General features: G+C 33.0%; 1 protein-coding gene across 1 annotated transcript; it reads right to left on the reverse strand.

Moving 5' to 3' along the window:
* Positions 1–3,017: 3,017 nt before the first annotated feature.
* LOC134257651 (blastula protease 10-like) lies at positions 3,018–17,413 on the reverse strand (the record flags this gene model as incomplete). The annotated part of the gene is made up of 7 exons (XM_062740250.1): positions 3,018–3,147; positions 9,204–9,298; positions 10,465–10,581; positions 10,868–11,010; positions 12,600–12,724; positions 14,154–14,281; positions 17,297–17,413. Coding segments are annotated over 7 exons (855 nt in total), but the record flags the coding sequence as incomplete, so codon positions are not given.
* Positions 17,414–17,631: the final 218 nt, after the last annotated feature.

Below are 17,631 nucleotides of genomic sequence, written 5' to 3' on the forward strand. Positions count from 1 at the left end.
AGAAAACCCACATACATTAACCATTCTGTTAACAATTATTCAGAATGCAGCAAAGGCATCGTTCTTCTACAAGTTAAATAATTAAATATTTTTACAATGTGCTCAAATAAAAAGACATATTTCAAACACAAAAAAGTATTGCTCAAAAGGTTTATCACTACTCTTACAGATATTGATTGATTAAGTCAGGCAAGCTTTTTGAAAAGCTGTTACTTGTATTTTATAAAAGAGACATCCCTCCTCATACATTTTCGCCCGGTCGTAGAATTTTCTCAAGTCAATTTTTTTTTTTAAACTTGCGATGAAAGTGAAAAGGGGGGTATTTAAGTCGTTAATTTTACATGCTGATAATATTCTTTTTCAAAGATCAATTATTAATTATAAAAAATACTAATTTATGTGTGATAGGATAGCAAAAGGTATCTAAATTTACAAGGCAAAATTATTTAAGAATATTATTTGCCCCCCCCCCCCCTTAAAAAAACATGTTTTGTTATAGAAACTGCCTTTATTTCAACAAAATATATTCAATAATACAATGAATACAATTATTTCATGCAATATTAATATCGAATGTTTACTTAAGCGTTAGAAAGATTTATAAGACAATGATTTCTGATCAAATAAACCGCACTTTTTTAAAGACATCCTCACACTAAGTCTTGTATTCTACTTGATTTACAATGTTTTGTGTAACTGGGAACGGATTATAGAATCCCATTATGTCTATGACAGTGACTCCATCGATCAAAACATTGTAAAATATATTAAATTGGCTTCTATTCTTAATAAGATAACGCTAATATTCAGTTTGAATTTTAAATTAATGAGCATTTGAAAGTGATTTTCCTTTTTTTCAATTTAAAAAAATACGTAAATGACAAACAAGTCACTTTTCCTTCGCATTCTTGTTTGAACAAGGTATCTTGCATGATTGGATATTGCCTTTTACTTCATAAGCCATACAGATTAACGCAAGTATGAAACAGAGAGAGAAAAACGATTTTAGTATTTCATCTTTAAGACTGTCCATCATCAGAAACTATTTCAATTTTCCTTCGGAAATATATTTAGTGTTTTCTTTGGCAAAAACATAGACTTTGTCAATATTCAAACTAAGGGATACTTATTTTGTTTACGCATTTCCTCATTTACATGTACATACTGCCAAAAATTGAACTCTGTTACTATTATCCTTTAGGGGGGATCATATTTTGCTTACAGTACTTCAGTTTTCTTTTGAAAAGACATACCAGAAAAGAAGATATGAAGCAAACGGAACCGTAAAAGTAATCCACTAAAGTTTTTGCTTGGAAAATTCATGGTTTGTCCTGTCATAAGAAAGCTTTTTCGATATATTTCCTTTTGAGAAAGAATTGTCAGTTTTGCTTCAAGAACTAATTGTCTAATGTTAATTTTAAAAATTGCAATGGAGACAGAAGACATAGAACTATATACGGTATCTTTAACCAATTCAACCACAGAAACAACATGGGGTTTTCAACATTCTTATTAGGACTTCTGATGAAATGACAAAGACCATTGAGTATTTAGGCAATCAGCCTTTTTTCAACTTCAAAGATATTTCCAGTCAGCAGATGAAAAAAGCCACGCACGACATGCATTTAATGTGAATATTGCCACGTGATCAACATTCTGCACTGTTCTAATTATTATCTACCCACCTGAAATATCTTTTTAAGGATCGACTATCGTTACTTTTACGGTGTAGCTCTTTTACAAAGTTTTTACTGTTATAGTTTTCAATTGAAATATATTCTTGAAAAGTTAACAATAAAGATATGCATGACGTATACATGAAAATCAATGAATAGAAATTACAGCTCTAGCAAATGTATTACGTCATTAATTTCTCTTCACCCCTTTTCAAAGAACTGCAGCTTTAACTCCAATACGTACGCGTGTTCTAAATCTTTCAAAACCCAAAAATCTCTACAATATAACTTATAACCTGCTTAATTTATGAGTAAACGCTTATTCAAAATTATGAGTAAACGCTTATTCAAAAGTTCACCAAATTAAACGTAAATTTTCAAATCATAGACAACATTCATTGATAAAAAAAAATGACCTTTTTAGACAGAGAAATGAATAATATTAAAACTTTAAATATTCCGTTGTCTCTCCTTTGGATGAGACCGGAGTACCGAAATTCAGGGTGAGAGCAAGGGTGAACTCTAGAAGAATTTTTACTAAAAAGCTTTTTAAAAAGCGGCGAACAATTTCTTTAAAAAATAATGAATCAGATGAAAAAAGCTTAATAAAAATATTTCATTCAAAAAAGTGCACAATTTATGGTCATATTTCCGTTTTTTAGGGGGTTGGTTTTTTTTTTTTGTTTGTTTTTTTTTTTGGGGGGGGGGGGGGTAGGGGTGATGGGTGTTGTTGTTCTTGCTTACATTTTTCTTTACTTTGTGTACTAAATATTATGTGATTGTACGTAAAGAATAACGTACATTAGCATTAAACTTTTTATGTTTAAATAATATACTATAAGACAAACCTTTCATTTAACAGACAGACAAACGGGCTTTCTTATTCATTTTTTTGGGTTCCTTTTCCATAAAATCAATAAAGTCACAGAATTAATAAAATTCCTATACAAATATACATTATTTTCACGAATTCCTTAAACTTTTCATTATATGTACAATATTATGGTCAGATTTCATTCATTGATCTTTGATCTCCTTTTATTTTAAATTTTGACCATAGAATTTTCTACGACCGGGCAAAAATTATTGCTTGATAATATATCTGACCAAAAAAGTACAAATCAGCCGTAGGGTAGGGTGGTACATTAAATTCAAATTTTTGATGGTTTTGTCACTCCACTAATACCCTCCCACTTAAGCGGGGGCATAATTAACACCCTGTGTCTAAATCAAATGAATGGAAAAAAAATCATATTGAGCTTCCTGAGATTTGAATTCCTTCATTGAACATAAAGTTTTAATCAATTGCAGCTGAATGTTTTGGCTGACGTCTAGTGATACCTGGTAGGGGGACTGCTGTTCTGATGACGGCCTTATCTCCCGGTTTTCGTGGTAAAGACATCTCAGCAAATAAGAACCTGAGTCCTCTGTAAGCGTCTTCTGGCCCTGTCCTTGTGGATATACTATGTTTCTGCAATTTACATTTACGTATTGATATACAGTAGATCACATCGTAAAGTGAATTTGCTAAAATGAATTTACTCTTACAGCGATTTGATTTTCATTCATTCCCCTACACTTTTAATTATATTGTTAAACTAACGTATATAATGAAGTGAGATTTTAAGCTCCAATCCCCAGAATTTCGTTTGATGATTGTATGTTACTGTATACTTGTAGCCTTTTTAACCTAATGCTTAGTTCAATAAATAAATGTAATTTAATCCAAAGACACAAGGCTTATATAAAGTGTCTTTTTTACAATTTAACACCTTTTTTATGTCAGCAAAAACAGTGTATTTCGACAACAAAAAGTGTAAAATTCACAGATATCGGTTTTAAGGGATAACAAAACAGATCGGTAACTGAAGAAAATTTGGTGAAATGTAAAGTCGTTTATTATACTTATGTTAAAATGTTTCTCATATAAAGTTAAGAAGGTAAAATAACTAGAGCAGAGCTCGTTGCAAAGCAACGAGTAGGTCTTCCGTCGGAGCTGCGGACAGGGAGAAGAGACCTTGAGTCAAGGTCATGCCACGTTCTAATGTTAAAGCAATCTTTTAAGGGTAGATATCATCACATTATGTTTTACTATATAAAGAATGGATAGTAAAGGAGTTTTTGCGACCTTGACCTTGTCAAAATGACCTTGAATCACACCATGACACATGCTGGTGATGAGAATATCCCATTTGTATGCTACTACCGTATTGACACATTCACACATGTTCTTTCAAACAATGCATCCAGCCAGAACATCTTATCTTAAATGACTTTGATTAAAGGCCATGACACACTCGGCATGATTTAAGCTATACCCTTTTTTCGATTGGCCTTGTCAAAGTTAACATGTTTAAAATCAGATATGAAAGTGCTACCCTTTCTCTATAAAAAGTTAATGTCAATTTTTTGTTATTTTTAAATTTTGGAAAAGCCGGTTAAACTTCAAGGTCAAAGTTCATTATCTACTAGTACGTAAAGTCATGTGATTTTTGTTTAATATGAAAGTCCTATCTCGTCTAATTCAAAAGTTATGATCAAGGTTAAAGTTGTGAAAAGTAAGCCAAGCTTCAAGGTCACGTTGTCAAAAGTCAGTGTATTTAGAAAAGTGTTGTCTCAGGTAATACACAGGGGTAAAATAAAAGCTTTATCTCTTCTCATTCAAAACGTATGACAATTGTTAATGTTTTTTTAAAAGCAGGTCAAACTTCAAGGTCAAATGGTAAAAAATCACGGAGAATATTGAAAGGCGTTGGAACAGGTAATGCAAGTTTATAAAATGGAAGCTTTCAAAGTTATGGTCAATTTGAAGTAATATTATTTTTGGGGAAGGTCAAGCTCCAAGATCAAGGTCACAGGGTCAAAAATCACAGTATATTTGAAAATCACATGTCACAAATAATGCACATGTGAAATATGAAAGTCCAACTCATTGAGTAATTATTATCAAGATTAAAGATCTCGTGACAGATGGACAGACTGGCTGTTCATTACCCTAAAAAACAAATACATGAAATTGAAAATAAGAAATTGAGAAATACGAATAATCAAGAAAAATATAGAATATATTAAAATATAAATGAAATTTCCTTTATGAGATTTCCTTGAAGACATATTAATACATATTATTCAAGTACATGCATTATATGTACGTTGGGGATTCAAGACGCGAACACGTGTTACATAACTGTATCGTTACCAGGTAGGTGGTGTAGTAAAAGGATTAAATTCGCCTGATTCCACCTCTGATTTTTTTTTAAGTCTGTCTTTGCGCTGCTATTGATTTGCATTGTTTAAACTGTCTTTTGGGCTGAAATATTGTTCATTTTTTGGGAATTCTGCGTGTGCTCAAAGACCGTACATGTTTAAATGTCCAGCCTTTCCCTTTCACATAAATTTAGCTATATTGTCAGGCAAGAGAGCTATAGTGCCATCCATTAAAAAGTGTATATGTTAATTGTACACCCCCCCCCCCAAAAAAAATGCGCTGAAGCTATATATTTCAATATCCGTGTTTTTCAACTGCAGCAACCTAAAAATATTACTTACCGTGTGTCTCTAGCACATTCCTTCAATTTTTCTACAGCAAAACATTCCATACAACCTTTAATTTTTATTAGTCCTCCTGAGCCTGAATTGAGATATCGAAAATATCGTATAATTGTTTTTCCATTTTGGGTGGCAAAATAATTCGGCCCAACGAGCTTCTTGCAGATGTCAAGTACTAGTTATTGATAGAGGTCTCTAGAACATTGAAATCCATCTTAAAATTGTGCAGTTGAGGTAATAATTCTGAGGAATTATTCCAGAACCAAGCGCAATTTTTTGTACGCATTAATATATACTTTTAATATGGGTGGCACTGTAGCTCTCTGGTGATCCATCCCATTTTTTTTTCAGCTAGCGAGCTACAGATCTGCAGCTACATGTAGCCTTTCACCAAATATATTCTATAAAAATTATGACTCTATCTTGTTTGTAACTTTAAATCGCTAGAAATATATTGTAAAAATCCAGAATGAAAATAATGAATGTTAGAAATGATTTAATTAATTGTTGGAAATGCAATGCAAAATTCCGGAAATCAAATGCATCGGAAACTGGTACCTCCCCTTACCCAAAGAAACTAGTATACATGTAGTACATTTACACACTTCGATTCTCGATTGTACTCTCTAATCGGCACACAGAAATTAAAAATTTTATTAACAGGAAAGTTTAGTGACGCATACTAATCTTTGCCAACCTTGTTTTTTTCATTTATTTGAAGACCTGCACGTAGCATCGTTTTTGAAAGGGGAGGGTCAACAAGAGAAAAAAAATTATACTAACCTGTAAAAAGATGACAAGCCAAAAATAAAAAAAGGGAATTGCCCAAACTCGAAAAGCCTATTTCGTTGTGTGTGTGTTGGGGGGGGGGGGGGGGGTAGTGGCCAAGTTTTTTCATTTCCAATTTTCTTTGCATACACTACTACATTTCCTTGATATCAATATACTGTGGTAAGAGTTGTGGGGGACAACTAACTTTTCAATGGACATCAATAGTAAAAGTAATGTTGAGGATAAAAGTGGGGGGCATGCCCCCTGGCTCCCCCTCTGTTGCTAAGTGCCTGAATTGGCATTCTCCAATCTGAAGGAAATCATTGTATCATTTCAGGGAAGGGGGGGGGGGGTCCGTGTCGCGATGAGAGGAAATTTAATAATCGATCTCTTTTACAAGTTTTAGTCCAATTTTCACGAAAGAATGGCTTGGAACATTTGTATGCAACTACACAGCTTTCTCAGAAGCAATTTTGCGTTTTGTTACAGAAAAATTTCTAATTATTCATTTTTTTTCTCTCGTATTCTGAAAACTCGGAATGTATATTTTTGGGCGCTCTTCCATGTAAAACAGCTTGCTACAATCACGCACCCGTAAAATCGTGTCATTGTGATATTCTTTTTATTCGAGAAAATAAAAGAAATATATAAGCATATCATTCGGTAAAATACAATATAAGCCTTGTATCAAATAATGCAAAACTCAAAGTTGCTTAATTTAATTTTCGATTTTCATGAGAATTGGATACGTCATTTCCACTTACAATTTACTGTGTGCATTTGTCATGTTTATTTGTATTTGCTAATTTAAACAACATTGCAATTTTTTCTGATATAAAAGAATTAGAATAACTTGATATAGGCTCGTATACATGTAACGATTGCAATTACTTCAAAGTGCAGAGGGAAACGGGGCTTAGAAAAATTCTCGAACTACATGTGTACCTTTCCAATAATAGAATCACCCGTGTCATAGAAACAAGAGTGGCCGAGAAAATTGCCAAATCGCAGCACCGTTTATTTATTCCTCAAAGAATGGAATCCGATATTTAGCATTTTAATTCTTTGAATACACATGTTAAAGAAAATCTTTATGTTTGGGTCTAGAATTATTCTTACGATTTACGCAAATAACATATTTTCTTGATTTTAATCTGAGTAAACCGATGACCTAGCATAGTTTAGAGAACTCTAGGACTTTAGTAACAAGAATAGATATGGGTTACCCCATATCCAAAGATATTCGACTTTTAGATTTAATATGTTTAAGAGTGTTTAATGACTTTTATGAAAATAAAACTGCACTGTCTAATTATAGAACTTGTGTGAATTTCGTGAGTCCGGTCACCCAGTCTCCAGCATTAAGGTCACCCAGTCTCATAACAAACAGTACACATACCTGTGTCCGCAAGACCACTTAGCCTTGCATGGTCTGCAAACGTGCGATGGAGTTGTCAAACGGACTCTCGCGAACAGAGAAGTTACGATGGCAGACAGCACTTTTTTTTTCATAATTAGATCACATGAATACAAAATTTAATTCAGCTGATTAATAAAAATTAAACGATTGTCAGTTTTATTAAAAAATCAAAGAGCGGTAATATTGACCTCCGAAATTGGAATGTATATAGGTCAATGCGCGATAGATAAACAGGTTACACATGTTACATAAACACTGTAAACACAACAGTCAGGGTCCGAGGAAAATTTACGATGCATAAATTAAAATTTAATGACAGTGAACTATTTTAAGCTTGAATTTTTTTTCATAAATAATTCCATATTGAATATTAATCGAAGGAAAAGATGATAGGTATTTTTCCTCTCTCCCGTCTTGTTGTTTAAGCTAAATACAAGGAGAAATTAAAGTTTTCTCTGAATAATCTGTATGACATCCAGCTAGAGAATACGTTGAAACTTATATCAACAAAGTTTAACATTCAGTTTAGTTAGGTATTTTATTCTAATCCAGTTTATATCAGTTATGCGTGTTATACGCGTACGCATAAAGAATTCTTCACTTGCCGTATAAAATCAGTTACCTGTACATGGATTATGAAGTTCGCTGCTCATATGATAGCACCTGACGAACAAAATAACGTTTTCATGAGATCAATAAGATGTTAAAGAACCCATTTCAAATCGATAACCATATCGAAATATTTACCGTTTTTGAGTTATAAAGAAAAAACTTTCAAGCGCCCTAGACCCCTAATTTGAGGGGCCAGCCCCTTTTTAATGATGTCAAATGATAGATCTCAAAATTATGCACAATATTTGTTCATCATGTCTTAACAAATTATTTTTAGTTTAAAAGATACATCAGGAAATATATGTAAATTTTTGCGATTTTAGGCATTCTCATTTTTGACCCCTATCTAGCACCGTTTTGAGAGCAGAAATCGAAAAAGAAAAATCGATGTGCACAACTTCAATTCTTCTAGTATTTAAATGCAGTCGAATTTCTGCTCTAGCTTTTGTCGTTTCTGAGCCTTTGTCTGGAAATGAACAGTACCAAATTTTCAGTTAAAGGGAAATAACTCGAAAGCGGAAGGGAATTTTTGAAATTTATGAAAAAAATTTAATAGAGTTTTGCAACGTTCAAAAACGCTGAAAATTTGAGCGAAATCCGTTCAGAAATGAGCGAGTTACGAGGTCTCAAAGTTGGCGTCTAGGAAAAAAAAAAGAATAATAGGGAATAATCTTAACCATCAGAATCAGTAGAAGGTCTTCCGCCTGAGCGGAAGACCTTAACTATTCTTAATAGTCTGAAAATTTCCCCGCATAGAAAGCTAAACCCCGGGGTATAGTTTTTGCTACCCACCCCTCGGAAAATTTTCATGCAATTTTTGACGCCAATTTTAATTTCAAGCGTTTCAAAATCCATAGCCTGATGATGTCATAATGACTTCAGTAGCATTGTGACGTCATCAGGATTTCAGCTCATTCTTGCAGTATTATCTAACTCCAAAGAAAATTCAAACCTTAGAAATTATAATATACATCAGTATAATAAAACAATTATCCACTGGTTGTGAGTGGGATTGCTCTTTCATCAAACCCTTGACAGGAACTATTCCCCTCGGGCAAGCCCTCGGGGAATAGTTCCCTGTCGCAGGTTTGATAAAAGAGCTATCCCACTCACAATCTTTGGATAAGTGTATAATATTCATTTCATTCCTAACATTTCAAAGAAAAAATACGTACAAACCCAATTCCCCATTGAAAGTTATCTTCTTTCTCGATATTGCCGAAGAAACACTTCTCAAACCTCTCAAAAGTACATTTAAGTTGAGCACCATCTACACAAAATGGAGAATAAAATGTTTTTCCTTTGTAAAGATCAAAAGTCAAAGTCAATTAGTTTTTTTTCTGTATATCATTTATTTGCTAAACCATTCAAATTATTTTATTTTTAGTAATTTGTTTTTGTCTTATAAAGTAATATGATTACAAACAGACAAATTCTATTATTCTGTCATAAGGTTTATGTCATTAAATACATAATTTAGATGCCTCGTGTACTCCATCAGTTTCATTTAAGATTTCAATTTATCTGTATTTTCATTAAGATTTCATCAGAACATTAACTACGACGCCGGTAAATTTCTTGGAGACTAACCCTAACTTAATCCTTATCTATACTTAATTCTTCGAAAAGTACTTCACGCTATGTTATGTAAGGCTAACTCTGTATTAATGTACAAGGGTAAGGGTTAGATATGTTACATACCAATAACATGTACCAGGGTAAGGGTTATATATGTTACATACCAATAACATGTACAAGGGTAAGGGTTAGTTACGTTACATACCAATAACATGTACTAGGGTAAGAGTTAGATATGTTACATACCTATAACATGAACCAGGGTAAGGGTTAGATATGAAACATACTAATAACATGTACTAGAGTAAGAGTTAGATATGTTACATACCTATAACATGTACCAAGGTTAGGGTGAGATATGTTACATACCAACAACATGTACAAGGGTAAGGGTTAGATATGTTACATACCAAAAACATGTACCAGGGTAAGGATTAGATATGTTACATACCAATAACATGTACCAGGATAAGGGTTAGATATGTTACATACCTATAACATGTACCAGGGTAAGGGTTAGATATGCTACATACCAATAACATGTACCAGGGTAAGGGTGAGATATGTTACATACCAACATGTACCAGGGTAAGGGTTAGATATGTTACATACCTATAACATGTACCAGGGTAAGGGTTAGATATGTTACTTACCAATAACATGTACAAGGGAAAGGGTTAGATATGTTACATACCAATAACATGCACCAGGGTAAGGGTTAGATATGTTACATACCAATAACATGTACCAGGGTAAAGGTTAGATATGTTACATACCAATAACATGTACCAGGGTAAGGGTTAGATATGTTACATACCAATAACATGTACCAGGGTTAGGGTGAGATTAGTTACATACCTATAACCTGTTCACAGTTGTCCCCCTTATATCCGGGCTGACACACACACTTGTACAGACAGGATTTCAGCGCGGAGGGTATACACACTCCAAACTGGCAGGTGTTGTCTCTACAGACTACAGGGAAAAACAAGATTATAAAGAAGTGCCAGAGCAAACTTGGTGATTAATTTAAGAAACAATTTTCAAAAACAAAATTGCTTATAATACCTTTTTTAAACTAAAGTAAAATAGTATCAATGTCATCTAAGAATAACATCATTATTAATCAGTTAGATAAACCGTGTTTTACAGTTATAAACGACCAAGAATCTAGAATTAGAAGCATAGAAAATAAAATCAATGTATGGATGTAGTTCCACTCAAATTAATATCATTTAGGTAATTACATGTAAATGTGTACCTTCTCGCTCTTTTTCAAAATGAAGCTTGAATCCTTTATGTGTAGCCCTGCTGCCTGCAAATTTGGTATCCATGGTAACGATCATTAACGTGGGTGAATCTACTGACGTCAGGAAGGTTTCTCCAACGACGTCACCACAACGACTGACCATAAATAGATCAAATTGTGATAAAGTTAGTATATTATCTCAAATATCACAACAACGACTGTCTATAAATAAATCAAACTGTGGTAAAGTAAGATATGACTTTAGTTATCATCACAATGACTGTCCATAGATAGATCAAATTGTGATCAAGTTAATTATCACTTTACATATCACCACCACAACAGTCTATAAGAAGATCAAATTGTAATGAAGTTCGATATCATCAAAACGACAGTCTATCAAAAGATCAAAGTGAGATAAAGTTAGATATCACTATAGATATCACCAAAACGACAGTCTATAAAGAGATCAGATTGTGATAAAGTTAGATATCACTTAAGATATCATCACAACGACTGTCTTTAAATATATCAAATTGTGATAAAGTGAGATTATCCATTTCTTTGAGAATAAATTGTTTCCTCTTTACATTATAAAACACATAAAACGAAATCCACAATACAGAGAACACAATTTATAAACCATTAATTATATATGCACTACTTTCATTTCACATATTTTGCAAATGCTTTTTCTTTATTTAAGTGTAAGGGGGAACTACTGGTGAGTTAATATATGAAGAAAATGTCCGTTTACACTAGCCTTTTTTTAAATGTCAGAGTTAGAACATCTGATACCATATTTTTCATTCTAACTTACTTCATTCAGTAACTGAATTATTAGAAAAATTGACTCAACTGTAGAGCTCTGCTTTTCAGTCATTGTTCAAGTGATTGAATCATTTCAAATCGTTCTGTGAAGTTAATGTATTTCAATTCATTTTTCCGCGTCGTATTATCTTCTATCATTTTGTTTACCAGGTCCTTCTCAAGGAGCAGCTAGCGGATGTGACTTGTCGACAAGGTATGCTTACTCATCCATGACACCTGATCCCGCCTCTGATGTTCTTTAGAACTCCATGTTTGCTCTACTTCATGATTTGTATTGTTCCAATGGATTTTTCAAATTTTATATGTTTTTTCTGAAGTTCTTTTGTGTTTTATGATGTTCGTATGGTGTTTGTATAATATTTGTATGATCTTTTGTGTGACTTTTGTAGGATGTTTATTTGATGTCTGTATGATTTTGTATTGTGGTTCTTTGGTGGTTGTATGATGTTTGTATGGTGGTTGTATGATGTTTGTATGGTGGTTGTAAAATGTTTGTATGGTGGTTGTATGATGTTTGTATGGTGGTTGTATGATGTCTGTATGATGTTTGTATGGTGGGTTAGGGTTATTTTTTGTATGGTGTTTATATGGTGGTTGTATGATGTCTGTATGATGTTTGTATGGTGGTTGTATGATGTTTGTATGGTGGTTGTATGATGTTTGTATGGTGGTTGTAAAATGTTTGTATGGTGGTTGTATGATGTTTGTATGGTGGTTGTATGATGTTTGTATGGTGGTTGTATGATGCTTGTATGGTGTATGTATGATGTCTGTATGATGTTTGTATGGTGGTTGTATGATGTTTGTATGGTGGTTGTATGATGTTTGTATGGTGCTTGTATGATGTTTGTATGGTGGTTGAAAATGTTTGTATGGTGGTTGTACATGTATGATGTTGCTACATGAACATTACCGGACGCCAGGTTGACCTGGGAGGTTGTACTGTATCTCCAGCCAATGATAACAGCGAACTGTTCTCGGGTTAAAGGCCATATGGAGGTCATCTATGGTCATTTTTATTATGTATCCTTCCGGTGCCTGTAATTAAATACTACATGTCTTAATATACCAGAAACGTAATTCACGACGAATTCAAAGTACACAAAAACTTAAGTATGAAGTTTTTACATGTTAATCAAAGACACCTGCAAATGATGTGGTATTTTACAAATGTACTAGAAAATAACCAACATAAATATCCATAACTGTTCATAACCATTCATAAAAATCGTTATAAGTAATTATAACATCTAATATGATTATTAACTTCATACAGACAAGAATAAGGATCTAATTTCGAGTGTATGTAAACACAACAAGAGCATTCGTAGGTTAATGCTTTTTATTTTTTATCTATCGTGATAACAGATTTCAATAGAAACGCGCACAGTGTGGTTCCTTGGAAAGTGTTCTAGTTCCTGATCAAACTATTTGTACACAGGCGTAGTAGATTGCTTGTATATTGTTTTACGTCACTTTCGAGAATTTTTCACTCATATGGAGACGCCACTACTTGCCAGAGGAGAGCTGTAAATTTTGTCCTATAATCAGCATTTAGGGCCATTGAGCAAGGAGGATCTTTTTCGTACCAGCACCTACTGCGACGCAGGACATCGGTTTATACGGTCTCATCCGAAAGAACGCTTTCTACATCCAACAGTGGGATTCGAACCGACAACGTAAGGACTGACTCCTTTCTTCGCGACTCCAGAGCAGACGTTCTAACCACTGCGCCATGCGGGCGACTATAGGCGGAGTAGAGAAATATTCCTATAAGAGGAATAGTTCGAATACCGTCTTAAACATTTATACAGGATTTTTTGTCGGAGGCCCTAAATTTGTTACGGTCCTAGAGTCCTGTCCTTTTTATGTTTAAATTGTAATGGTTTGGTCCGCTGCTATCTATGTAAAAAATTCTCTTAATATGTAAATTTGAAAATACTTTGATGGGGTAAAAATTTCCACTTTTCATAAGACCTATTTGAGAACTTTAAAGAACTTAGAAAGACATTAAAAAGTGTATAATGACAATTGTTGTATGAACATATTTAATTTTTAAGCCCCAGCTTGTGACTTTTTGAATTTAATAATAAATTATAGAGTTATCCTTCCTAGCGGAAGATAGAAGTACCTTAATTTCACACAAACTTATCAGAGATATATGATGAAGGATCATGTAAACAATCATAATGATTACTTTAAATTATTACCTCTTCAAAGCAATGTGAAAGTATTGCAAAAATGACATTCAGACCAAAACTCAAATTAAATATAACCAATTACATTTTTTAAAAGTTAAAGAATATGCATTGACCATTTTATGATTAACTTGTAGCCAACTGCAGGCAAATATGAGAACACAGTTTTCTTTTATGTTTTGAAAACAGTGTACGAAATGAATTCTTTGACTTAAAAATGCTTTATTCAAACATTCTGAATACTATACATTATTTATGTTAAGAAATACCTTGACTGCCCATCTACAAATTTTTCCCTGTCCAATAGGGCCCGGATAATTAGGGGAAGTAACTGTGACATCTTTGTTTGGCTCCAATACAAGGTCATTCTCCTTAAGATAAACGTATCCACCACAATCTATAAATAATTAAAGATTACCTTAGTGAAGGATATAGAAAGAACGAACAGTATTCAATATCCAAGTCAATAAAACAATACAAAATAGAAGCTAGAAAACACAGACCTCTTAGACATCAGAGGGGGGTTTAGTAGCCATGGAGAAGTGAGCATAATCAACAGATCAAAGGGTAAATCGTGTTCTAAGCTAATACTATTTAAATTCGCTTTGGAGAACTGCATATTTTTGTCCCCCGCTTTCGCGAAAGCAAGGGGACATTAAATCTCATTCGTCTGTCTGTCTGTCCGTCAGTCTGTCCGTCACAAAAACTTTAACCTTGCCCATAACTTTTGATTTAGTAGAGCTATGACTTTCATATTTCACATGTGTATTCCTTGTGACAAGATCTTTCTTTGGATAACACCAAATTTGACCTCTGCCTTGGAGTTTGACCCACTTTTACACTAAAATTTTAAACTTTTACTTTGGCCATAAGTTTTGAATGGTAGATACTAGGACTTTCATATTTCACATATGTATTGTTTGTGGCAAGACGTTTCATTCGATAACAACAACCTTGACCTGTTGACCTTGACCTTTGAGATTTACGTACTTATAAAAAAACTTTAACCTTGACCATAACTTTTAAATGGTGAGGACTAAGACTTTCGTACTTCACATATGTAATCCTTGTGAGAAGACCTTTCATTGGATACCAATAACTTTTACCCTTTGACCTTGACCCTGGAGTTTTAACTACTTTTAAAAAAATTTAACCTTGGCCGCAACTTTTTAACAGTAGATACTAGGACTTTTATATTTCACATATGTATTCCTTGTGCCAAGACATTTCATTGGATACCAACAACCTTGACCTTTTGACCTTGACCTTGGAGATTTACATACTTATGAAAAAACTTTATCCTTGACCATAACTTTCAAACGGTGAGGGCTAGGGCTTTCATACTTCACATATGTAATCCTTGTGAGAAGACCTTTCATTGGATACCAACAACTTTTACCCTTTGATCTTGACATTTGAGTTTTATTAGAATAAATACTTTTTAAATAAACTTTTGTTACAACTTGTGAACGGTAGACACTAGGACTTTTATATTTCATATATGTATTCTTTGTGGCAAGTCCTTTCATTGGATATCAACAACTTTGACCTTTTGACCTTGAACTTAAAGATTTACGTACTTATAAAAAAAACTTTAACCTTGACCATAAGTTTTGAACAGTAAGGGCTAGGGCTTTCATACTTCACATATGTAATCCTTGTGAGAAAACCTTTCATTGGAAATCAACAACTTTGACCCTTTGATCTTAACCTTGGAGTTGACCGACTTTTAATATGCTGTTTACTTTGGACACCGAAAGCGGGGGACCACAATTCTTTGAATTTGCTTGTTCTCATACATTTTAAATACATATGAAAAGTCCTGCTAAGTTTAGTTCAGTTATTCCTATAAAAAGCCAAATTCAGACTCTTTTAAAAGGTTTAAATAAAACATTTTGGTAATATGTGAACTGTTCTAATTATACAATGTTACGGAAAACGTTTCCAAAGAAATATCAAGATCAAACTTTTCATTCAAATAAAGGAATTTTAAAAAAACATATATTTTTTAAAACTTAAAATTTTAAGCGGGAGACAATTACTCTTTACATTTGACTGTAAGACATGTTTCTGAAAACTTTTTTTTAGCTGTATTATATTTGATTTAATGGCAAGACTTGTGACAAATTGTGTATTTAGCTATATTATTTTATTTGATTGTAAGTCTTTTGACAACTTTTGTATTTATCTATATTATTTTACTACCTGGATCTGTTTATTAGTATTTATATTTATTTTAATTTATATCAGGAAGAGGAATAAATATTCATTCGATGAGTTGATATTCGAATACAAATTTATGATTCAATATTCGTTTTTAAGTATACAAGCTTTAAAAAGAGAGAAAAACCTGGCAAGTTTTATTAGAAATTGAATAAAGTTTGTACAAATTTAAAAAAAAAACACTCCTCTTGGATTACCTTAAAGGTGTGAAGAGTGTATCTATTAGAGTAATTTATTTATTTGTTCACTTAATTAGTAGTATAACAGTTTCCAGTATACTTACAATTAGCTTGTATTGCTGTAAGGACATAGTTTTACAGTAAACACACAGACCCCTTGTTTAAGTAAATATCATTAAAAATCATTATCAGGAAATCATAATTAGCGAAAAGTAATTGCTTTTAATATTTCACCCTTACATAATTGTTCTGCTTGGTATAAATTTGTAGGAGTTATCAGTGTAGAATTTAGTAAGACAATCAATAATTAATCTGGAACATACTAAAGAATCTTTTTAATTTTCAAACAATAATTACATTTGGGATGTATACTATTCAATATTTCTTTAAAAAAAATATAATTGCAGTGTATTTACCGAATTCCACATGAGTTTTTATTCCAAATAATGGCATAAACTCTACACTACTTTACAGGAGAGTGAAGATATATATTTAATAATGCAAGATGTATTTATTTTATCGAATATTCGAATATATTCGAATACTTCTATCGAATATTCGAATATCAATTATTGACAATTTTGACATCCCTAATTTATATATATAAAATACATGGTTACTGTCTTGAAATATAAGCGATATTTGGGCGAGGGTAAGAAAACGTGATAGAGGGCGAGGCTTGCCGAGCCCTCTTACGTTTTCGACCCGAGCCCAAATATCGCTTATATTTCTAGACAGTTATCATGTATTCTGTTTATCCTGCAACAAAATTTTACATTTGAGCGTCCAAAACAAGATAATTCCGATAGATTTAGGCACATCTCTGCAGTTGAAACTATGACGCCATGGCGTAAACATTGCAGTATACGTGACGTCACAATGCTTTTGGAACGACGGAATACATGCACGAGGCTTTATTAGGGCAGTGACCGGATAAAGCTTTGGTTTATTAGGTTACCTTTATTAGGTCAATGCAAGGGGTAGTAGCAGGATAAATATTATTCTACTACCTGTATCCGTAACCACCGTCTGACATGTGATCCCAGTAAACCCCGCCGGACACGTGCACTTACACGTGACGTTCACGTAACCGCCATTTTCACAGACAGGGGGAGAGGTACAATGAGCTGAAAATATTGAGACATCAGACTACATAAATGTTTTAATGTCCTTTAGATTTTTATCTGTCTTAAAATTGTATTTTTTCGCAAAAGACACCATTTGCCAAACAAGCAATATTAAATGAGTGATCCTTAGAATTCACTATAACATGTAGCTACACGACAAATATGTTATTTTTTCATCCATTTTATCACATCAATAAAAGCAAATCAATAAAAGCAAA

The sequence above is a fragment of the Saccostrea cucullata genome, unplaced genomic scaffold (assembly GCF_032062105.1).
Source record: "Saccostrea cucullata isolate Sc308-1 unplaced genomic scaffold, CSIRO_AGI_Scuc_v1 ctg18153, whole genome shotgun sequence".
Lineage (NCBI taxonomy): Eukaryota > Metazoa > Mollusca > Bivalvia > Ostreida > Ostreidae > Saccostrea > Saccostrea cuccullata.